This window comes from Taudactylus pleione, unplaced genomic scaffold (assembly GCF_031769625.1).
Source record: "Taudactylus pleione unplaced genomic scaffold, aTauple2 ptg000115l, whole genome shotgun sequence".
Lineage (NCBI taxonomy): Eukaryota > Metazoa > Chordata > Amphibia > Anura > Myobatrachidae > Taudactylus > Taudactylus pleione.
Genome location: NW_028284517.1, coordinates 3,229,422 through 3,254,912, shown reverse-complemented (window position 1 = coordinate 3,254,912; position 25,491 = coordinate 3,229,422). Strand labels below are relative to the sequence as shown.

The 25,491-nt window shown below is 45.8% G+C and overlaps 1 protein-coding gene and 1 pseudogene across 1 annotated transcript in view; one reads left to right on the top strand and one right to left on the bottom strand.

Annotated features, from left to right (window-relative positions):
• Positions 1 to 16,421, top strand: part of LOC148524881 (E3 ubiquitin-protein ligase PHF7-like) — a 40,078-nt gene extending 23,657 nt beyond the window's left edge. Inside the window, exons 4-13 of the mRNA XM_088471587.1 lie at positions 7,746 to 7,807; positions 8,031 to 8,128; positions 11,666 to 11,767; positions 12,645 to 12,769; positions 12,992 to 13,151; positions 13,421 to 13,527; positions 14,611 to 14,727; positions 15,783 to 15,919; positions 16,189 to 16,263; positions 16,351 to 16,421. Of these exons, the coding sequence (XP_088327713.1) occupies positions 7,746 to 7,807; positions 8,031 to 8,128; positions 11,666 to 11,767; positions 12,645 to 12,769; positions 12,992 to 13,151; positions 13,421 to 13,527; positions 14,611 to 14,727; positions 15,783 to 15,919; positions 16,189 to 16,263; positions 16,351 to 16,421 (1,054 nt within the window). The remainder of the gene's footprint in view (positions 1 to 7,745; positions 7,808 to 8,030; positions 8,129 to 11,665; positions 11,768 to 12,644; positions 12,770 to 12,991; positions 13,152 to 13,420; positions 13,528 to 14,610; positions 14,728 to 15,782; positions 15,920 to 16,188; positions 16,264 to 16,350) is intronic.
• The window catches only part of LOC148524879 (EF-hand calcium-binding domain-containing protein 12-like), a 194,505-nt pseudogene that overhangs the window by 29,749 nt on the left and 139,265 nt on the right, over positions 1 to 25,491 (bottom strand).

Below are 25,491 nucleotides of genomic sequence, written 5' to 3'. Positions count from 1 at the left end.
AGGACACTTTTTCTGATGTTTCTGTACAGTCTCGGTATCGCCTGCCTAGTGAAGTGGAATCTAGACGGGATTTGGAACCGGGGACACACTACCTCCATCAATTGTCTAAATCCCACTGCACTAATGGCGGATACCGGACGCACGTCTAACACCAACATAGCAGTCAAGGCCTCAGTTATACGTTTTGCTTCAGGATGACTGCTGTCGTACTTCATCCTCCTTGCTAAGGACTGTTGGAGGGTCAATTGTTTAGTAAAAGTAGTGGTGTTCCTACTTCCTCTCTGGGATGATGAACGACTCCCAGCAGCAGCAACAGCAGCAGCGGCAGCAGTAGGCGTAGCAATGCAGGATCCTCCAGAGGAATCCCGGATAGGAGAGTCAGTCATGCCAGTGACATGGCCTGCAGGACTACTTCCGATCCTGACTAAGGAGGAAATTGACGAGGAGGGAGTTGACGGTGTGGTTTGCAGGCGCTTGGATACAACAGGACAACGGGATTTAGGTGTCCCTGGACTGCTTACGGTCTTAGCCAAAGTTTCTGAACTTGACAGTAACTTTTTATGAACGCGCTGCAGGTGCCGTATAAGGGAGGATGTTCCTAGGTGGTTGACGTCCCTACCCCTACTTATTTCACCTTTACATATGGTACATATGGCAAGACAGTTGTTGTCCGGATTTGGATAGAAATATTGCCAGACCAAAGAGGTGGAATGTTTGGTCTTCTGCCCAGGCATGACCGTGATGGGCTTTTTCATCCCACGGACAACAACTGTCTCCCCCGGAGCCTGATTTAAATAAACCACATCACCATCAGAATCCTCCTCGCCAACTTCCTCCTCAGCGCCAGCTACACCAGTATCCTCATCCTGTTGTACTTCAACAGTGACATCTTCAATTTGCATATCAGCAAGTGGACTGTGGGTGCTCCTTTCAGCACTTGCAGGGGGCGTGCAAATGGTGGAAAGAGCCACCTCTTCCCGTCCAGTGCTGGGAAGGTCAGGCATCGCAACCACCACCACACTTGGACTCTCCTTGGGGATTTGTGATATCTTCTTAGAAAGCACAGTTCTTCGCTGTGCTTTTGCCAGCTTAACTCTTTTGATTTTTTTAGTGGGAGGAGGGCTTCCATCGTCATGTGAAGCTGAACCACTAGTCATGAACATACTAGGGATCGACCTTAGCCGTTCCTTGCCACTCCGTGTCGTAAATGGCATATTGGCAAGTTTACGTTTCTCTTCAGCTGATTTAAATGTCTTTTTCAAGGTCATTTTCCTGAACTTTGCCATTTGGGATTGTATGTGCCCTCTACTATGACATTGGGCATCGGCCTTGGCAGACGACGTTGATGGCATGTTATCGTCTATGTCATGACTAGTGGCAGCAGCTTCAGCACTAGGAGGAAGTGGTTCTTGATCTTTCTCTATTTTATTTTTATCGGAGAAAGTTTGGTCCTCCATTTATGTTATATCGATTTGATATATACGTGCGGCTAAACACAGAAAATAAATTTTTTTTTGGTTTGGACTGGAGTGTACTTTGTGGGTTACAGCACACTTTAACGGTCAAGCCAGCCGGCCCTTTACTTATGACACAGGCGCACGCTTGGCACTACTTTGTTGATGCACGTGCGGCTACTGCGCACACAATTCACAAACACAGAAAATAATTTTTTTTTGGTTTGGACTGGAGTGTACTTTCGGGGGTTACAGCACCCTTTAATGGTCAAGCCAGCCGGCCCTTTACTTATGACACAGGCGCACACTTGGCACTACTTTGTTGATGCACGTGCGGCTACTGCGCACACAATTCACAAACACAGAAAATAATTTTTTTTTTGTTTGGACTGGAGTGTACTTTCGGGGGTTACAGCACCCTTAACGGTCAAGCCAGCCGGCCCTTTACTTATGACACAGGCGCACGCTTGGCACTACTTTGTTGATGCACGTGCGGCTACTGCGCACACAATTCACAAACACAGAAAATAATTTTTTTTTGGTTTGGACTGGAGTGTACTTTCGGGGGTTACAGCACCCTTTAACGGTCAAGCCAGCCGGCCCTTTACTTATGACACAGGCGCACGCTTGGCACTACTTTGTTGATGCACGTGCGGCTACTGCACACACAATTCACAAACACAGAAAATAATTTTTTTTTGGTTTGGACTGGAGTGTACTTTCGGGGGTTACAGCACCCTTTAACGGTCAAGCCAGCCGGCCCTTTACTTATGACACAGGCGCACGCTTGGCACTACTTTGTTGATGCACGTGCGGCTACTGCGCACACAATTCACAAACACAGAAAATATTTTTTTTTTGGTTTGGACTGGAGTGTACTTTCGGGGGTTACAGCACCCTTTAACGGTCAAGCCAGCCGGCCCTTTACTTATGACACAGGCGCACGCTTGGCACTACTTTGTTGATGCACGTGCGGCTACTGCGCACACAATTCACAAACACAGAAAATATATTATTTTTTTAGCACTTGGGGGGAGCACCCCTGATGGACAGAGCACCCCCTGGACAACACTACAGCACTCCTTTAGGACTGGGACACTGCACAGGACTTTGGAGTGGACACAGCCCCTATGGAGAACTGACTGCACAACACAGTCCAGCCAGCCCCTATGGACTTTGAAGTAGTGGACACAGCCCCTATTAACAACAGCAGCACAGCACAACACAGCCAGCCCCTATGGACTTTGAAGTAGTGGACAACAGCAGCACTACACTACACTACACTACACTACACTACACAGCCCTAACTCCCACCCTCCCTCTTCACTGTCCACAGCCGAGTGAGAAAATGGCGCCGACGCGGGTACCTTATATAGGATCCAAAACCCGCGAGACTCGGAAGGCGGGATGATGACGTTTTGCCTCGATTTCAGATCCGAGTCAGGCGGGAAAAGTCGAGCCTGACTCGGATCGGACTCGGATCGGGGGGGCTCGGGGGGGTTCGGATTTCAGAAATCCGAACCCGCTCACCCCTAATATATATATATATATATATATACATACACACATACACAAGCACACATGTATTTTTCTGATGTTCTTAAACTGCAAATTGCAAAATGTGTTTATACAGTGAATTTAATTCTCATACAGGAAGGAGGCTTCCAGCTGTGCTGTCGGAGCCTCCCTGTTTAGTCTGCCTGTGTTTGAGGAAGGCTGACTATGTACCTTTTGTTTACAAAATAGTGCTGTGAGATTTTATTTCTGATGCTGGCCATACACTCTGCAATTATCGGGACGATCCGCCCGATATCGGCGGATCGCCGCGATAATTGCAGCGTGTATGCGGGCGACCGAGGGTTAAATATTGCTCGGTCGGGCATGCTGGATTGTCCAGCATGCCCGTCCGATGCGATATTTACCCGGGAAACTGTCGGCCGCATCAGGCAGTGTATGCCCAGCGCGGCCGACAGACAGACATTTCCTGTGTTCCTTCCTACGGAAGGAACAGGGAAATGTCTCCTCCCCCGGGGGCGGAGCACAGATGTCGGGCTATACACTGTAAGATTTCTCTCATAGTGTATGCCGCGGACATCTGCGGCTGGCTGCCGGCCAGATAAAATGTCTGTCGGTCTGACAGACATTTTATCTGGCAGTGTATGCCCAGCATGAGATGGAGTCTTGGCCCTTTACAAGACAGCATTGCGCAGATTCCAATTGCAAACAGATTCTGTCTTCGCCAATTATCCGGTTTTGACAGTGTCTATCAGTATAGACAATTCCATTTCCATATTGATCTCACATACAGGTGATGCACTAAGTGCTTCGGTTAATATATGTATAGTATGTCATATACCACAGCATATCAGGGATGTTATTCAATGGAAAAGAGGAAATAACAATTCTTTAAATATACTGTATTTTCACTTTTTAGTGCCACGCTATTATGTATACAAATTAATAAAACTTATGTTTTATGTATTGTTTAGTGCACCACTATGGATAATTCCCCCCTTTTTTTCTTCCCCTACTTGATGTGATAGACATGCTAGCGGGCAGCGGCTGGCATGTGAGAACCTCTGGTTTGCAGGTGGTGACATGTGAAGGCCATGTGTAGGGCATGGGGCTTGCTGGAAGGGCGAGGGTTACATTGGAGTGTTGTGTGTAGGGCACAGGGCACACTGGAAAGCTGTGGGTGTGGTGTGGGGCACTCTGAAGACCATGGGGCACACTGGCGTTCTATTCATGGAGCAGATAGAAACAAACTTCAGCTTCCCATCAGAAGCACATTTCCCTTCTAGCCCTAATGGAGCAGCAGCAGCAGCACTGAGGAGAGGTCAGGGGGCGCGGCGTATATCAGCATAGCTAACCTGTGTCACCTAACTCTACAGTGCGGATTCTGTACTACTACAGAGCAAACAAGCATCTGCTCCAGGCCAAGGGTGCAGCCTTTTAGGGCGTACAAGAGATGCAGCCACGTCATTGCTGCACCTTGCCAATTTAATTTAAAAAAAGATTGGACCGCTGACCTGGCTCCAGTTTTCCCGTGGGACCCTCCCCCCTCTTACTAATTTCCTGCGACACCCCTCTCCCTGCTGAGCCAACCTGTCTGCCACCTTGGAAGTCAGCAAATTTGGTACACAGGCTTATTGCAGAGTATGATGTGAATGTGCATTAATAGAGTACATGGGGCTACACTAAGAGGTAATAACTTCAGAAAGAAAACTAAGTTCATGGACTTGCCCTGATTTATCTTTGCTTATTATTACAAGGAGCTCACTATTGCCCCAGAATGACTCTCTTTGGTGTGAGAGAACTAGTGATCCGGGCAGCAGGTACAGTACATGTGCGCAGAGAAATATGGGGCCCAGTACAGAGGAATTAGGCTGTGTTTCTGGCCACAGTGGGCTCCCAGGCAGTCTGGCCCCCTTAGTGTTGTACCCCCCATAACTCTCTGATGGAGCCCCTGCATGTGCATGATGGAGACCCTGTGTCAGATATCTGACCTGCCATGGTTATGCAAATCAGTGATGTCACAGTGGCCAGTGATGTCATAACACAGGACAGCCAGTGAGGCTCACCCTCAGCAGAGACTTGCATTATAGTTACAGAATCCTAGCAAGGTGTATTGTTTTTATTATAAAGCACATTTTCTCTAATTCTACTACTGGAGAAGCATCTGAGAGGCTGTAACTCTAAATGTGAGGCTTCATGGCCTCGTCTAGGTAAGTGACTGTCTGTGTTGTGTTTTTAAAAATAGGGATTTCCTTGTTACAAATGTAATATTTATGATCAGAATTACAATTATGTGGAACACCAATTATAGCTAATTTATATCACTAAGTACATCAATACTGTCACTAATTACACAAACATTGATAGCATCCAAAATTGATTAACTTATAATTGTGCTTCAAATTCTTTGAAACAGAAGCTGAGATACTTTAATGTTTCACTGTTTGTTTGTTTTTGTGGGGATTGTTATTATTATTATTATTATTATTATTATTATTTTTAGTTATTTTTTTATTAGCTTTTTATTAGTTTTTTTTATTGAACCACCATAGAAAATTACAATTACAAAATTTGTTTAAAAAAAATAGAATATCACATCAATCCATTACATAATAGCATATAATAGTATTGTTTTTATTTTTATTTTCATATGAAACCACTTGAATTCTTTTAATAGTACTAAACAAGCGTTCTCATCCTCTGCACCCGGCCTAGACAACCTGTGGCTCCCCAGCTGTTGTGAAACTACAAGTCCCAGCATGCCCTGCCACAGTTTTGCTATTATGGAATTCTAAAACTGTAGCAGGGCATGCTGGGACTTGTAGTTTCACAACAGCTGGAGAGCCGCAGGTTGGCTCTACACAAGCTTCTTTAATGTAGTTGTCTCTAAGATAAGTCTGGAAACACAACCAGCCCTCATCCTCCTCATTATAAACCGTCCAATCCGCTTATAAAGCTAAATTCAAAATGATCCAAGGAAACAATTGTTATGTTTTGTTATTGTCATGTTGGAATATTAGGAACAATTTTATGCTGTATCAAAATTCTGTTCTCAGGGGCCAATGTAATAGTCTTCATTCTAGCACCCTGCACCTGTCACAGCCTGTGCCGTTCCTCTTTTCTGCCTGGGGTGTCGCTCTCTGCTCTGATGCTTCTAGCACACTCAGCTGATGTAACACACTGCCGAGATACACACCAGTGTGTGCTAGAATGAAGACTAATGTAATCTGAGCTGCAGAAGTATATATGCCTTATTACTGCAAACCCATTACCAATATCACTGTAATAATGTAAATAGATAATAACAGTAACATTACTGTATATATTAGCATAAACATGCTCAAGACACATTCAGCTGATTGGACTCTGCTGCCGCCTGTTATGGGGTGTATTTTTAAAGTGAAGGCGCTCATACTGTACTTTGGTCACATTACACCGCCCCCTTACCATAAGGGGAAGTAATCCTAAAATGTGTCTCTGCCAACATGGCTGTAGATACATAAGATATTTGGTGTGCATGCAAAGCTTACAATAGTGCATGGATTGGGGGGAAAAGGCGAGACCATTTCTACATGAGCAGACTGCAGATGGCATGGGGTGACGCTGTGCACTGACTGCAGGCGGCATTGAGGTGATGCTGTGCACTGACTGCAGACGGAATGGGGTGATGCTGTGCACTGACTGCAGATGGCATGGGGTGATGCTGTGCACTGACTGCAGACGGCATTGGGGTGACGCTGTGCGCTGACTGCAGATGGCATGAGGTGATGCTGTGCCTGTCTGCAGGTGGCATGGGGTGATGCTGTGCACTGACTGCAGATGGCATGGGGTGACGCTGTGCACTGACTGCAGACGGCATTGGGGTGACGCTGTGCGCTGACTGCAGATGGCATGAGGTGATGCTGTGCCTGTCTGCAGGTGGCATGGGGTGACGCTGTGCTCTGGCTGCAGGCAGCATTAGGTGATGCTGTGCGCCGACTGCAGACGGCATGGGGTGATGCTGTGCGCCAACTGCAGGCATCATGGGGTGACGCTGTGCGCTGACTGCAGACATCATGGGGTGATGCTGTGCACTAACTGCAGGCGGCATGGGGTGACGCTGTGCACTGACTGCTAATGGCATGGGGTGATGCTGTGCACTGACTGCAGACGGCATGGGGTAATGCTGTGCGCTGACTGCAGACGGCATGGGGTGATGCTGTGTGCTGACTGCAGACGGCATGGGGTGATGCTGTGCGCTGACTGCAGACGGCATGGGGTGATGCTGTGCACTGACTGCAGACGGCATGGGTTGACGCTGTGCACTGACTGCTAATGGCATGGGGTAATGCTGTGCGCTGACTGCAGACAGAATGGGGTAATGCTGTGCGCTGACTGCAGACAGCATGGGTTGATGCTGTGCGCTGACTCCAGACGGCATGGGGTGATGCTGTGCACTGACTGCTAATGGCATGGTGTGATGCTTGTCACTTAGTGACTCCTCTCAGAGGCAGAGTCATTCGGTTGGCATTGGGCTCAGCTGCAGGGCCACGGGCAGGGGAGGTACTTGTTTCCCCTTCATATATAACTGACTGAACTCAATACCGCCGCGTTCCAGCTCACTTTAACCCCTGCTTATCTGGTCCCATAAAACTAGCTACACTGTCCACAAAGGTAATTTTATACAGCAGCAGCACCTTGAGATCCACAGAACATATTATATATGACATATACATAAAGGAGGATTATTATTTGCACTTATAATTTACAGTTTTGTTTTTGCATCTCTATCTTTAGTAAGAGAAAGCGGAAGACAAATAGAGATTCGGCATCAAGCTCATCGCTAGAAGCCGATCCAGGTAAGACAGGAGCCAGAAGTCTTTATTAACCTTCAGTAATATATCTGTAATTTTGACATAGAGTAAAGCTGGGTACACACCTGGTCGAGCATCGCTCTCTCTACCCTCTGTCTCACAACTACATTCCCTCACCTATCTTGCATGTACTTGTTCTGGTTTAATGTGTGATTTGTGTTTTGTATGAAGAACACACCATACATAACGTCTTGCCTTGCTTCCACAGCATGCATTTTCTGTGGTCGTGCAGAAAATGACGTGCCCAAGTATGGAGAGCTGCTGCATAGCGCCAAGGAGAAGCTGACCGTCCACCACTACTGCCTGGTAAGTATGGAAAGTAATGATGGATGAGCATCAGTTATAGCAGCTGAAAGCAGCCTGTTACACAGTAAGGTGCACATTTATCACAATCTGCAATATTTATGCAAATGTGATAATCATTTTATCCTATGGGCCTGATTCAGCTTGGAACGCAAGTCTGTGGACCAGGGCCGGATTTACCATTATTCAACATAGGCACCCGCCTAGGGCCCGTCGGGTTTCAAGGGGCCCGTTACCGGGCCCCCCTACCCCTCAAAATCCTGCCCTGGAGTGAACCTGTTCAGCTGTGCTGTGCCTGTGATCGAAGTTGAACTGCTGCTGCTGCTGGCATACAAAGCAGCATCAGCATCATGGTCCAGGGCCCTGCCCCTAGCCAGCCCATTTTAACCAATCCCGAAGCAGTCTACACTGCTGTAGCCAGCCCTCCCCCACAGTGTAGCAAGCAGCCCCCCCACCCCCGCAGCATAGCGAGCAGCCTTCCGCGCCCCCCCTCCGCAAAATAGGAATCAGCTTTCCCCCCTCCGCACTGCAACCTTCAGTCTCCCCCGCAGTATTGCAAACAGCCTTCTGTCCCCCCTCCTCAGTGTAGGAAGCAGCCTTCCCCGCCCCCCCCCCCGCAATATGGCAGGCAGCCTTCTGCCGCACCCCCCCCTCAGCAGTATAGCGGGCTGCCTAAGCCGTGCCTCCCCTCCGCACTATAGCGGGCAGCCTAAGCCGCGCCTCCCCCTCCGCAGTATAGCGGGCAGCCTGAGCCGCGCCTCCCCCTCCGCAGTATAGCGGGCAGCCTTCTGCTGCACCCCCCCCCGCAGCATAGCAGGCAGCCTACCCCCCCTCCTCCGCAGTATGAAATGCAGCCTTCCGCCGCTCCCCCCTGCAGTGTAGCAGACAGTCTTCCTCCGGCATCGATCACCTTCCCCCTTCACCTCTTCTTGAGTTGGGTAAGTTTAACTTAAACATTTTTTGTATGGTATTAAATAGCCCAGCTTTCTTTACCTGTGTGTGTGTATATATATACTGTAAATACTGTATGTATGTATGTATGTATATATATATATATATATATATATATATACACACACTGTATGTGTGTATATATACTGTAAATATTGTATGTATGTATATATATATATATATACACTGAGTCTACCTCTGTTCTTTCCCCTTTTCCTTCTCTAACCATGTTTTTCCCCTTTTCCTTCTCCCTATGTTTGTCCTCCATATACTCCTGTCTACCTCTGTTTGACCCCCATTCCTCCTGTCTTCCACTTTGTCCTCCATATCCCATTCTACATTGCAGGCTTGCAAAAGAAGGGCCTTGGCCGTTCACTTAAAAATTGTGTGTGTGTGTGTGCATGTGTGTGTGCAAGTGGCATTAATCTGTGTCATATTTGATGTTTTTGCCTTGCTTTTGTGTGTATTTGATTACAGTAATAAAAACTGCATATATTACAGTAGTGTCACTGAAGCAAGTTAAACATATATATAAAGATGTGTGTATATAATTTAATGTGTGTATTTTGCTCCAGCGACACCTACTGTGATATATGCACAGGATTGTTTGAGGGTGGGGGGCCCCAAGCCGGTAACTTGCCTAGGGCCCCATGAGGTCTAAATCCGGCTCTGCTGCAGATGCACACGCACCCTGCCGATGTTTGCGTTCTGCGCATGTGTATGCATCACAGTGTACGAACCGGCCGCTGCGATCGAGAGGGGCAGTGGTCAAAGTAACGCAGGCGTGCCAGTGCATTTGAATGCCATTACAGCGGCATGCATAATTAAGCCCCTGCGATGGCACACGCAGCCTGAGCTCTAGGTACTGACAGGAAGTTTAGCAATTTCTGAGTCAGGTCAGCTCTACCACAACTGTGCGTCTGGGTCCGATGTTACCAATGCTTTCGCAGACTACCAAAGGCAGGGCTGCCATCAGAAATGGTGGGGCCCGGTACTAACAAATTAAGCAGGGCCCCACTCACCCCGGGGTATGGGGCAGAAGTGGGTGGAGCTGTGGATGTGGGTGGAGCTACTTTGGGGGGTGAGAGACAGGGACGGCTGGACCTATTGGGGGCACAGATTAATCATTCGTAACTGATGTTATATTACTTGCTGTGCTGACATTTTCATTTGCATGTTTTTAATTTAATATTTCTAAGCACAAGATGTTTTGCGTGTGTGTATATATATATATATATATATAAAACATACATACACAAACAAAAGCCTCTGGTGCTTAGCTATGTTAAATTAAAAGCATGCAAATGTAAGTGTCAGCACAGCAAGTAATATGGCAGCACTTACCCACATGTATGTGTATGATTATTTATATATATATACACTGTATATATACTATGTATATAAATATATATATATATATATATATATATATATATATATACACACACTGTATATATACTGTATATATACTATATATATATATTCACACTGTATATATACTATATATATACATATATAAATATATGCACACTGTATATATATATATATATATATACTGTATATAATACATAAATTAGGCACTCCCACCCTACAACAGAGCCCAAACTTACCTGGACACTTGGCCATCTCCGTGACTCTGGGAGCTCCCACAGCGCAGAGTGATGCGATGTACCGCGTGTCACTGGTGGAATGCACTGGCAGCTGCCAGAGAAGAGTCTCGGTGGCATTTAATACATGGAGCCGTTTGCAAGCCAATCACAGCTCATGGAATGGCAGCCAGCCAATCAGCAGCGGCCGCTACCCGGGCCCCCTCTCTCTCAGGGCCCGGGACTGGAGTCCCCACAGTACCCCCCTGATGGCAGCCCTGACCAAAGGTATTATGGAAGTGGGCAGCTTACTGAAGTGGTGGGTGTGTGAGTATACTGCTGCGATCGCAATGCATTCATAGCATATTTTCGCAGCGGCCGTGTGCGTGCGATTACAGACTTGCGATCTGTCCTGAATCAGGCCCTATATTCACAAGGTGATAATGTAAATGTTTACTCAAATGTCTCAATCTCCTCTACACGGGAGGCCAATGCCGATAAGAGCCCAGTCACGGTAAGCCTTTCAAGCAGAGAGATGGCTTGTGAGTGTTTTGGGCAGGGATGTAAAGAGATGGGCCCCGGGAGAGGGGTGTGTCCTAATTGTGGGAGGCATGGCTATGCCCCCTTAGGTTAAAAATACCCCTTTTTGTGAGCCCCTCAGCCTAGCATAAAGCCATGAGGTTGGGGGGGCGCGATAAGTGTGATAGCTCCCCCCCACATAAAGGCAACAAATTATTCTACCAAATGAAACCATACATTTTCTGTTAATTAAAATGGTGGAAAAATTTAAAAAAACATATTTTGTTTCATTTTTAACTTTAGGCATTAAATATTATTGGAGCCCTCCCCTAAGGATATGTAGTTATCTGCACAGTTTCATTAACATGCTAAGTGCATAAAACATGATAAAACTATATTGGAGCATATGTTAGAGATACAAGTCTTCCTAATTGTTATAGATAATGCAGCAGTGGTGACAGCCATAAGTACATCTCCTATCCAGTTACTATCCAGCGGTGTGCTGCAGAGGGGCAGTGACAGGCAAGGCTTCTATGGCTTCCTGTACCCAGATGTGCGGAAGGCAGCCAGCCGGGCGGCAGAGCAGGTGAGGAGCCGATCATGCTGATACTTTCTCATGTCATGTGAAGTCACCGGAGAACTAAATGACACATATTGGGCCTAATTGGGAGTTTATTCTATTCCCTGATAATCCACAAAGAATAAAATAAACAGCTTTGTGATGCCGCAGTGAGAACGGCTCCGCCTGGAGCCGCGGTGCAGAATGACTGTGTACTGACGTGACCAGAAAGGTCAAAAGCCACTCAGCCAATCAGAAGTGTTTTCCCAAGGTGGCCAACAGATTCTGGGGAGTCGTATTTATATAAAATGTTTTGGTGTATGGACCTAACTCAGAGGTGAATGCATTGCAGGTGTTGGCGCAGTTGGCCACTGTGCTTTTTTTACTGTTCATGTGTCCTGATGGTTTACCGACTGTGGTTGTAGTGAGTATTTGGATGCAGAGCAGACAATGGGTGCTTGTGGAAAGAAACAGAGTGATGCCGCCTGTCAGCGGTAATGCAGATCTTTTTGCTTCCTCGAGCCAGTGTGCTGCTAAATGCACATGTGTGATCCAGCTTGCCGGTTCCTGCATGCACAGAGGACTGGAAGCTCAGACATATGCACTTGCACTTCACTAAAATAAAAAAAAGAAAGAAAAAAAGATAGACGTGCCATAGGTCTCTCTGTTGGACGGCCGATCAGCAGCAGCAGCTATGATTGGAAGCCTTAGAGGAGCTATTTTCTATCTCTCCAACTAAGGTGGTTAGCAGAGGACCTGGTTATACTTGAGTGTTATATACAGTGACTGTTCTATTATTAGGAAGTAAAGGAGTCTAGAACAAAGGTTATTTATAGTGGGGGACCTATTTACACTCATTGTTCGTGTTTTGTCAGTATTGTCATTTGTTAATCATGTTTTGCAGCCCTGCACAGTGTGCAAGAGGATGGGCGCCTCCATACGCTGCAGCGGGAAGGGCTGCACTGAGACAGTGCACTTCCCCTGTGGCCAGGAAAAGGAATTTATATTCCAGTACTTCAGGGAGTTTCCGTAAGTAATCCATATATAGAACCCGATTCAGACCCGCTTGCTAGATGCGTTCGCACGCAGCTGGCGTATGCAAAACCGGCAAGGCAGGCGATCGTACGGCAAGGCATTAGCACACCCACTATATCTTGGCGCGCGATCGCGCTGTGTATGTATGTTCCGTTACAGTGGGGTTTTTTGTTTGAACTTCTCACTATTTATTCTGTAATATTTGTTTCCCTGCAGATCATTTTGCCCAAGGCATCGGCCAGTTCAGAAGGCTGCGGCACAGGACGGAGTAAGTGCATGTACCATCTGCCTGGAGGAGCTGACCCCTGCCCCTGCATATGATGTGATTAAGAGCCCCTGCTGCAAAAACACTTGGTTCCACAGGACTTGTCTGCAGGTGAGCTATGGCTTTACTATTTACTCCTCACTATCGGAGTCACCGGGAGGAGGCCAACCAGGAGAGAGCCGAGGAATGACGGCCAATGGAGTGGAGGGTTTGAAGCTGATTCCGGTGTCTGCTCTCTGTATATGAAGGATTATGGCGAATGCGGCCTTACAGTAGGCTGGTCGGCTTGTCCTCGCTCGTCAGCTCTTGTGCAGGACGTTTGCTTTATGACTGTACATATATATATATTTGGTATTTCATCTGAACTTCTTACATTACAGATGCAGGCATTAAACGCAGGGAAGTATTTCTTGAAGTGCCCCATATGCCAGAACATGGAGAGTTTCCAGCAGGAGATGCTGCAAATGGGGATTTACATTCCCCACAGGTATATATAACAATTGTCTTTATCTAGAACATAGAATCCAGCTCCATCACAGAGGCATTTTAAGACTGGAGGGGGCCCATGTGAGGATTTCTGAGAGCCCCCTCCCCCTGAAAAAAAAATGACACTGGCGCATGCACAGAACATCACCAACAATCTGGAATTTACCCATAATCCCCTGTGCATATGCAGTAATCTGGTGTTATATCGTACATATGATTCAGCTGCCATGTTTCTGGGGATCACTTCTGGAACATGGTGCTGGCAGCATTTTTTGAAAGCTATCAACGGAATAATGATGTGAACGGCATCAGTGGCGGTGTGCACCCCCCCCACACCAATTACAGAGACGAAACTGGTGCCGACATTAACTGTGCATTTGTGTAGCTTAAACAAGGAAACGAAAGCTCGCATCCCATTATTTTACCTTGTGTTTCGTACTTATGAAATGCTATAAGCAAAATGTGTCCTATTATAATTTACAGAGATTTATCAGTTCTTTAGTAAGCAAATTGCCAAATCCAGCCATAAGACTATGGGCACTTGGCTATGGGTCTATGGCCCTGATTCAGAGCCGGACACTCTGACAAAGCGCTCGCTCTGAATCAGGGCCGTCCTTCTGAATTTTTAGAGCGGCCTCCCGGCCGCTCGTATAGCTGTGGGTGACCACCTACAGCTATAGCGAGCGGCCAGGAAGATGGTCGCGATGCTCAAGACCATCGCGACCATCGGCCTTGCGACGTGACCCTTGTGGTAGGGTCTCGTTGCCGCAAGGCCTGGAGTGCTTTTAGCTCTATCAGAGCCGAAAGAACTCCCACTGACATCACTTGTGATGTCAGTGGGGCCGGCCCCAGATGGTAGGCGTTCCCATGGGAATGCCTCTGTCTGGCCAGTCACGCCCCCGGCACACCCACCAAATGGGGCGTGCTGTCACTCACCATCAACAGCACGCCCCCTTTGTAGCGAGACCCATAGTGACGGCTTGCCGGACTGGACTGCTGGACTAGATGAAACAGACAGAAGAAAGCGTTGTAATGTCACATTGATTAATTACATCAGCGATATTACCTCACATTAACCTTTCAGAGATGCATCCTGGGAACTGGAGAACAACGCCTTTGGAGAACTACTGCAGGTCCACCAACAGTGCGACGCGGATCCCTGCCGCTGCGACCATGGAAGAACTCACAGCGAGAGCGGCAGGTAAAACTTTTCGCATTTTATTTCTTAAAGGCTGCCAGTGTGCTATGGCCCAGCAGCAGCCCCTGGGAAGATTCCCCAGCTCATTCCGCATGATTAATGCGGCCTAGACTCTGATAAATAGGACCCTACGTTTATTAGCTAAGGATCTGCTGGGTGTATGCGTAATATATGTGACGATGTATTTAATAAGAGGTTGATATCTTTCACATTTACTGTGTGCTTACTAAGAGGCCGACACCAAGAACCTGGATACTATAATCGTGTTCTGTTATTATATATGTTATGGGATGGGTACAGGATGCACCGGGATACTGAACGTATCCCATATCTTATATGTGTTGTGAATCTAATATGTATTCAATAAATTGTAATATTGGAATCTTTATCAGAGAGTTCCCGGTACCTTAGGTTTTCTTGACAGCGCTGCCCACTTTGTTATTGGTTTCACCCCACACTTACCTGCTCCTCCGTCTCTTTCTTCTTCCTCTGCCCTATAATTCTGTTCTTCTCTTTATCGTGCTTCACTGTGCTGGTTGGGCGGCTCGGAGGCTTCTCTTCCCGGCTGCTCTTCTATTTGGCACCAGAGACACATTATGATAGCCAATGCCCACAATATAAAAGAATGAGGGGAGCAGGGGGGCGTTTTATCCATTGTGCCGGGTGGCGTATGAACCATTGTGCCGGGTGGCGCATCAACCATTGTGTGGGTGACGTATCAGCTGTTACAGTGTCAAAGCCACTGGCACTGTAACATAGCATTTCGCATACAGATACACCCGCTGTCACACACAGAATATAGGCATGCCACATATCTTTTTAATCAGCAGAAGTTGCTTGTGCGTCCTACTCCTATCACCGTTTGATTAAGATGCATTTGAAGGTAAAAAAATTGCTGAAATGTATACATTCTTATAAGCTGCCAAATTGTTTCATCCTCTCTAGAATACAATAAAACATTTAGTATCTTAGGGGCTATTTCTTCCTGTAGCGAAATACTCCATCGCTGAGATTTATAGCTCCAGCTGTAGATTTATCCTCTGTGTCTCCTCTTTCAGTGAATGGTGTATAATTCGGTGTCACTGCTGTGGGTCAGCAGGAACCCACCTCACCTGCTCAGCCCTGAGATCTGCTGAGAGCACATGGACCTGTGCAGAGTGTACCTCCATTCTGGAGAAGCCGGAGGATGTTGTTGGTAAGTACTTTCCCCTGTCATTTGTCACCTATTACTAGGTAGTACAGTATCTAACATCATAACTTATATTTCACTTACGTGGTAGAATGAGGCATTAGTGAAAACTATCATTAAGTTACCAATCTTGGGTTATTGTCACTGTAGTGTAATCGATGTGTGGCCCTTTTCATGTTACAGTAGCCTTAGCCAACCTGCGACTTGTAGGACACAGAGTATGTCCATCCACATAAACATATCGCTAACAATGTTGGATCTCTTTCTGATTGCAGAGTCATTGGCAGAGGCATCTGTGGTAATACCATCAACGAGCAGAGCAAATCCTCCGCCTGCAGTAACACCAGGAGAGACCTGCGCCCGGACAAGGGGGCATCCTTCATTAACACCAGGAGAGACCTGCGCCCGGGTGAGGGGGCATCTTTCAGTAACACCAAGAGAGACTTGCGCCCGGGTGAGGGGTTACAAAATAATAACATCCAGGAGGACCAGAAAATCACCATTGTAGGGTGCTAAACCCAGAACCTGGGGGCCCAGGTGGAGACAAGATGCCTCATGATCTGCTCCCTACCTGTCGTACACATCCTGCAGGAACAGAGAACTGTGTGGATCCGTGCAGTGTCTCTCACTCTCGTCCCCATATTCACATCAGTGGAATTAGAGCAATTAAATATCTTTTGCTTTCCAAACCAAGTAAAGAGAAAATTCTTCTTTTATATCATATTTTAGCAGGGGATTACAAATCAGTAATATTGATATTAAGCATGCCTAAGGCTTCAATCCAAAGGCTCCATTCACATGGCTTCACTGCATAACGGTGTGTTTTGTTCTGATCGAAGTGAATGGTTATACCATATAACCAACTGAGTGAGTACAAATTAACACACTTTATTTATAAGTAACAAACATACAAAGTATACAGTATACTTTTGTCTATGTGTTCAGATGACACCGGTGATTCATTATCTTCAACATAAGATGTAGTTCATGTTAATCTGGGGAACCCTCATTTCACAATGCCCAGGTCTTTCAATTTACATTGCAGACACTCTACTGCAGTCTCAGGTCCATGCACGAGCCAAAGAGCCTTTGTCTAGGTCTTGATTTATATACCATAGTCTGGGTGTTTGGCTTTCCAGATATTAAGCCCATATTAGTTACATACTGGGTATCGTGTACTGATTGGTACAACATAGCATGGACCATTCTTATCTCTTGCACATGCTCAGTAAGCACTAAGATATACTCAGGACAAAGAAATACAGTTATGGCGTGTCCTAGAATGTCTGGAGTTACACTATCTCAAAGCCCCTCTTTGTCTAAAGAATATGGACATCACTTTCAGTAACCCATAATGCTTAGCATCTCTACACATCTTACAATGGTTATTCTATTGCAATGTGGCTAACGTTCTACTACTAACACCATATAAGGTCTTAAGGGCTTATTATACATTTCTGCTAATGACAGGTACAAGTATAGGCCCCCAATATATGTCTTGTCTGACCCCAAAGGTGAATCTGACCAGTCTAGGCATAGACTAGAACTACATGAATACAAACTCTTTTCAAACCTCAATGGGGCCTAGCACAGTTGTGTATTACAACTTATATACCTATGTAGAAATTAATTATTTAACCCACTGGTTACACTTCAGTCCTGCTATTTATCCTGTACTTTTGTGCCTATCAATTACATATTCAAATGAGTTCTAATTAAAGACTGTTGCTTTTAATCAGACATTATAAATTTAAGTGGTTGGCACGGTTCCTGGCATCCTCCCATCAGTTATGGGTTGGTTGATGGATCCCTGCAGTGTTCTGGAAATCAATTCATCAGTGAACGTTATTAAAGGGGGATGGTGTTAATCTGTGCTGCTGCCACCTTTATGTGGACTTTCTCCAAGTTGTCTGAGAGCGTAATCACTGGTGACAGATGGACCTTAATATCTCTAGCCCGCGATCTTCATATAGCAAGGTGGACAGTATATTTTAGCACAGTCCTCTATGATCCGCCATCTCAGGAAGCATCTGTGAGCCTATAGATTACACTCGGCACAAAATAAGAAACAACATGTTATATAACGCGACCTCTTGGCATGCTGACATCTTCGATAAGTTAGACACATATATAATCCTATAATCATGCATTTTCTATATGCAAGCTTTTATTAATTTTACACTTGTTACTTATTATTTCTAGTTCAGATATATTTATAATATATATAATTATTGCTAATCAATATGTTATCACTCATAAACATTCCAAGGTTAATAGCTCAATTAACTTCACACTAATATCTTTATTCTTAATATAAGGGAAGATTATAGTCCTTCTGTAACAGTGAAAAACTCTGCTATTTTCATTGGAGTATGACAGGGAGAGACATGCGGTGAGGTATTGATAGGTTATCCTCCCCTCTGACAATCAGAAACTGCCTGAAGCATAGGGGGGGGGCTGTGCTGCAGGCAATAATACTGCACTGAAAAAAAACAGGGTCATGCCCTTCTCAGTGAGAGATGTGATAGCTCTGATGGACAACTCTGATGATCAGGCGACCTATCCAGAGGGTTCTGACAGCGCACTACCACTGCCATAATGCTCCTGTGTCATTTATACCCAGCATCTACTTCACCTACCACTTACTAATGAGAGTTGAGCTGCTATTTTCATTGGAGTATGACAGGGAGAGGTGAGAGGTGAGGCAGCAACAAGGTCAGCCTCCCCTCTGACTATCAAAAACTGCCTGGAGCACAGGGCAGGCCGTACCACAGGCAAAAATACTGCACTGAAAAAGGTGGGTGGCAGCTCAGTTCTGCAGTAAACCGTTGGTGAGTCAGCAGAATTTGTAGAATCAAATGGAGACAGAACAAGCACCTGATAGTGTAGCAGAAAAGCTAATTTCACATCAGAATGGGCATAATTCCAAATGATATTGTATTGGTAATAACATGTATATTTCCCTCTTGTAGTATGTAACAATCCTTTGTAGAGTGTTATTCTAGAGTCTGTGTACTCTAATCAGCATGAGGTCTGGTGTGTGGAAAGGTGACAAAACCCCTCTTGACTAGTCCCCTTTGAAGCTGGGCAAGCGAGGATGTAAGAAGATCTGTCTTCCTAAAACAGTCATTAAGAGCCCTGTGTTCTGTTTGGGGACAGTGATCAAAAGAATGGATGGACCAAGGAGACATTCGGTCTCCAGGGGTGTGAATCTCCTCACCTAGTCACTGGGCATGTTTATTGACCCAGGCCTGTTCCTCAAACTTCAAATATAGCTGAGTGTGTAATTAAAAAACCCCTGCTCAGGTGGCCAGGAAACCCTGAGCTTCAGCCAGCTAAACAATCCACTCTGAGCTGAAAAGGGTAAAATCATCCCCACGGAGGGGGTGAGGTGGGTGCCTGGAAAAAGCAGGCCTAAATATGTCAGTCAACCCTGACCCATTGGTTCATCCTGCATGAGGCTATCGAAGGATACAGATGATCCTGAGTTAGTCACTGGGAAGGCCTCGTCCCAGAACCATTTAAACCGCCGTGACCCGAATGGTTTGTTTCCCCATTTATTATTTTATTTTCTGGAAAGTGTGAGTAACTGTGATTTTTTTTAACATTATTATATTCTTTGTAAACTTTTGTACATAAGCTTTGAAGACATTCTTCAATTAAACATTAATTCTAGTTCTGGATCTTTGTTTTTATGACCCAAGTCTTCATATGACTCATGTTACCTATTTTTCTAAGTATTGATAAATGTGTGTGCAGGTAAGAGCATAAACTTACTTTATGCTTTAACATTATGTTCTGCTGGTGGCAGTTACCAGGTTTAGTTAACCACACATGCTGAGGGTAACCTGTAAAAGTCACGGGCGGCGATTCTCAGATTGGTGTATCTGGAGGGTTGGCCTTCAGGATCGTGACAGATAGTGTAATATTATGGTTGAAAATAATTTGATAATATGCATACCAAATGTACACTTGTTCAAAAGTGTAACTGCAGGGGTTTAAATTTGCAGGTTCGGTACTCCTCCCAGAAGAGAATACTTCACTTATGAGAAGCCTCATGTATCAATAAAAGATATCTCCATAGCATATATGTACATTTCAAAAGTGAGAACAATACATACAGCATACAAGCTATATCATACAGAATAAAATAGCTTATCTGTGAATGAAGATGTGAGGGCATGGATGCCATCCAATAGGATATCTCTTTTTGAGAAGCAAAAGTTCAGAAGATGAGGCAAACAAGGGGGTAGATCCTAAAAACAAAGATATATTCAGCTTGTCATCCCACTACTTATCACAATCTGAAGTATCAATACTCAGTAAAGGATTGATGTTTGCCCTCACACAGAAACACAATACATTTAAAATGTTTATCGATTTGAACACACTTGCCGGGAAATTAACACTTACAAGGCATTTTGCAAAGACGGAAACGGCCATAATAACTAATTATAACAACTTCTCTAAATGAGGATACTCAGGCACTGGCCTCGTCACTCCGAGAAAACAGGGCTGATGCCCTAACGTGCGAACCATGGCAATCGTGCAGCAGCTTAGGGGGCACTTGCTCTGCACATGCATAGTTTGTAGCATGGACGTGTGAAGATCTCACTCTATGGGAGTTGTACATAAACCCAATGAATTGGGTCCATATTACAAGTCTGGCAAAAATCTTTAATTTTTCTAGCAGTTTCTTTTGTTTACATAAAAAAAGACATTTATAGGATGTTTGTCTCCAGCTGTTCAGTTCTACATCACATTGTTCAGTATGGTAATAAATATAAATCATTAAAGTAAGATAATCTTGCTCTACTCAGTTCTTCCAAAAAAAAACCATACATCCTTGCTCTACTTATTTCTTAAAAAAGAGCACTGTAATATGTTCTGTCCTGGCCTTGCTATCGATCTCCCAGATAACAAGGTCTGTGATAGATGTATTAGCATGCTTCCTGTTGGACATTTGCACAGTGGTCTGTGTTTACCTACTAAAGCATGGCAGTAATATAAAAATGTATAGAATACATGGTCTGATTAGTATGATTCCACGCTCACCTCCAGTGAGATCTGATTAGTATGGTTTCACACTCACCTCCAGTGAGGTCTGATTAGAATGGTTCCACGCTCACCTCCAGTGAGGTCTGATTAGTATGGTTCCACGCTCACCTCCTGTGAGGTCTGATTAGTATGGTTCCACGCTCACCTCCAGTGAGGTCTGATTAGTATGGTTTCACGCTCACCTCCAGTGAGGTCTGATTAGTATGGATCCACGCTCACCTCCAGTGAGGTCTGATTAGTATGATTCCACGCTCACCTCCAGTAAGGTCTGATTAGTATGGTTCCAGGCTCACCTCCTGTGAGGTCTGATTAGTATGGATCCACGCTCACCTCCAGTGAGGGTCTGATTAGTATGATTCCACGCTCAACTCCAGTAAGGTCTGATTAATATGGTTCCACGCTCATCTCCAGTGAGGTCTGATTAGAATGGTTCCATGCTCACCACCAGTGAGGTCTGATTAGAATGGTTCCACGCTCACCACCAGTGAGGTCTGATTAGTAGATACAGAACAGTTTCTACTTCTGAACTTTGAAATCTGATCTAGAAACATTCCTATGTCCACTAAGTGGTTCGTACTTGTGTTCCAGTGACTGCAATGAGGGGGTAATTAAATAACCAGCCCAGAGCCTGTGCAGCATACAGGGGCCCCTAGAGCTGCTGGGATCTATTGCAGTTTGTAAAAGTAATTTATTTGCTCATGATAGCACATGCTGTTATATAATGGGTGGTGACTGGATTACCGTGTTACGCTATAACAAAGGGGTTCCCAACCACGGTCCTCAAGGCACACTAACCATCCAGGTTTTAAGGATAGCCATACTTGAGCACAAGCTACTTAATTAGTACCTTATTTTGATTAAACCATCTGTGCTTTAGCATGGATATCACCAAAACCAGGACTGTTAGTGTTCCTTGAGGACCGAGGTTGGGAATCACTGCTATATCATACAGATGACCATGTATACAGGTGCACTTTCAAATTAATTTGCAAATATGAAAAGTCTGTCTTTAATTCATAGTTAAATGGACTGTCTCAATTTAATTATTTCTTTACATTGAGTGCTACATATGTTTGCATGGATACTATAATATTTTAGTATTTGATTGACAAAAATAAAAAAAGTGATTCCCCTATTTACGTAGTACATTATATAGCTTTCCCAGTTATGTTACAGAATATAGTGTCCTTACTATATACATTACATCCTCCCCTCAGCTACAATCAGATGCTGCATCCCATCCCCTAATTAGGCACCTCTCAGCTTTCCCTGTCTAAAGCTGAATTGGAACCTGGCACCAGGAATATCCCCAATTCAAGATTAATGTCTCTAGAGCACAGATAATAAAATTGGTTCCTCACCTCGTTCCAGCAGCTTCTCAGTGAGAGGAACCTCATAGGCCTGGCACAGTCCCAGGATCTTGTAATACTGCTGCAGCCCCTGTCTCCAGAACTGTTCCACCAGCTCTGCTGTCTCCCCTCCCAGTGTAGAAGGCAGGGAATGGGCATCCATGACAGCATTGCCAGTGTGCACCAAACGGCACTGCTCTAACTAGTCCAAAAGCCGAGTGTTACTCTGGGGGGGATGGAAGCCAGTGTGAATACCGAATGCTTATACCGTGCTGTCACCAGGTTCCCTAAGCCTGACGCTAAGGGCCTGATCCTGAATCATGCACAGGTTCGTAGGCGGCCGCATCTAGTGATTTTTTGCAGACCGCGCATGCATTGTGGGTTGCACATGCATCTATGCGAATATACGCACTATTCATAGTGGTATGCCATTTTGAGTATGGAAACTAAATGGACGGCAACAATATGGATGCACATTTTGGGTTTGCTGCGTTGCGTTCTATTATGAGTTGTGTGAATGCACAGTAGATGCCAATTTCAGATGCATCTCCTGCACCCAGTAGAGGGTAAGGGCAAGTGCCGCTGACAGTGATGACTGCTACTCCTGTACAAAGTATAACTCTCTGGCAAAGGATGCTGAAACTTGTAGTTCAGTAATAGCGGGAGTGGTGGCCATGCCTTCGTCTCTCCATCTTTGGTGTCCTCACCTTTACTCTGCACTTCCTCTCTCTGTAGTTCTTCCCAATGTCCTCATAGCTGAGGGGTCTTCTTTCCTCCAAACTGACCGGGGGCACCTGCAGAAACTGTGACTCGCTCTCCCCGCTTTGCACACTGTGAACTGGCCAAGATTCTGTTCTTACGCTTCCTAGGTCATCCAGCATCCCAGAGAGGGTCACCACAGGCTGAGAATCGCCTCCCTCAGTGTTGTGGTCGCTGGGAGGCTGGAAATACCTCACTGCGGCTGCAAGGACAGAGGAAACTTATGTTTAACATGATCATGGCCAACGGAGACACAAAACACGCAGCATCGCAGCTCACGTTACACCCAAACAAAAACAGTACTTATGCTTTTCTGTAGTGAAGGAGCAATCTGTTCTCTGTACCCACAAAGGATGATGTTACCACCAAGCATAATGGTCCATGCCATGGACAGTGTAAGTATGGTCACCCCGTGTCTTCTGCCATCTTATCACTATCCACTCATTTCATTGAAAATTTCCCATTAACACCACCTAAAAACTAACAGCCGTGATGTATAGATGTATGACGTAGCTACCACACTTATCATGCTCTCAGCTTTGTCTCTCATTCATTAGATAGAAAACCAATATTTGGTCAGTAATAAGACCATGGGCAACTATTCTGCAAAGGAAGGATCCCCAAGGTGAGGGTGTGTAGGAGATGACCATGTTAGTCTACCTGGGCTGACGGTTACACCATTCTTACAGTCTTCCATGTTCTTTCTCCAGGAATAATGTCCCACTGACAGCTCCTTGTAGTTGATTTGATTTGGCTGCTTATTGCTGAGTGAGATCACCAGGTCATCAAACTGCAAGTCACTGATGGGACTATTAGCCTAGGAAAGAGCAGGGCTTGCGTTACAGCCCAGCAGTCAGTTCAATAAACATCTCAACTATCCAAGGTTGAATGCAGGAACTGAGGAGCCTATTACATGAGGGCCAGCACCACTGGATACACTTTTTCTATAAGATAGCTATATTAGAAAGATTTTTTAAGTATAGTATGTATTTATCTACAAGTAATAAATAAGAGAAAATAAGAACTTAGGAGAGAGTTATCCTTTGACCAAACAACCCAACCACCATTCTTAAATCTTCACCTCTTTTCTCACAGTCTTCAGGTCATGGCTGGAGATTTGCTTCCTCTTGCTCTTGTCTGTCTGGTTATAGAGTCCACCAGGCACAGCCGGTGCTGATTCAGGTAACCTTCCAGGATAGCCAGGGCTTCTGGTTTAAACTGCTGGATGGTGGGTGTGATCACACGGGACTGCGAGCTCCTCATCATGCGGAAACCGCCTGCCTCAGTTTTATATGGCTGGAAGCAGAATACTATAGTTATCTGGTAACAGGGATCATCTAGTTGAGGTATATCAAATATCACAAGTATCTGGGAATAGTGAAAAGATGTTTCAAACCAGAGCAGATGCATTTTTAGTCCAGCCAACGCAAGTTCCCTGAAAACCCTTCATTATTTAAGCAGAGATTTAGTCAGCAAACTGAAATGCTGCCTCTACTAGGGGTGTGTGTCAGTATGAGGGGGTGCCAAATATAATTTCTGGAGGGAATGCTGATTCTTGTATTGTCATACTGGAGGATCCTGGGGTGCCACCAGGTGAGTTAGCATTTAATATATGACCCAAAGTCAACGGCGGAACTACTGGCGGTGCAGCCGGTGCCTTGCACCGGGGCCCGCAGTGGTGCAGGGTCCCATAGCCGCCAGCACCCGCCTCCAGTATCTCCTGGCAGGGTCACCATCAGACACTAGTCCCGGGCCCTGACAGAGGGGTGCCCGGCAGCAGATCAAGGACCGGCAACCAGACAGAGACAGCAGGCTGATTTTCAGATTTAATGCCGGTCGCGGGCCAAACACAGCTCGAGGACCGGCGGCCACTCCTGATTGGCTGCCGGTCCGCAAACTATGATTGGCTCACGGCTGCAAGCTGTCAGAGGGAGGCGAAGCCTAGTGACTGGGAGGCCTGGATCAAAAAAGTTTACTTTGATGCTGGTGCGCAACGTCACGCTGCTGGTTGCAGGGAGGACTGGAGCCAGGACCAAGCTGCCGAGGAAGAGGAACAGCACAGGAGACAGCAGGTAAGTGTTGGCTGGGGGGGAGCCATGGTATGGGAGGGGGCAAAGCTGGAGACGAAGATGATGGGGGAGGGACTGGAAATTAAGACGCTGTTACTGTGAGGCCCAAGGGCTGGGAGATATGGGCTGTGAGGCCAAGGGGCTGAGAGCTGGGAGGCCCAGGAGCTGGGGCCTGTGAGGCACAGAGGCTGGGCTTTGTGAGGCACAGGAGTTGAGGAATGTGAGACACAGGGGCTGAGGCATGTGAGACACAGGCTGGAGGATGTAAGACACAGGCTGGGGGATGTGAGACACAGGGGCTGAGGGATGTGAGACACAGGGGCTGAGGGATGCGAGACACAGG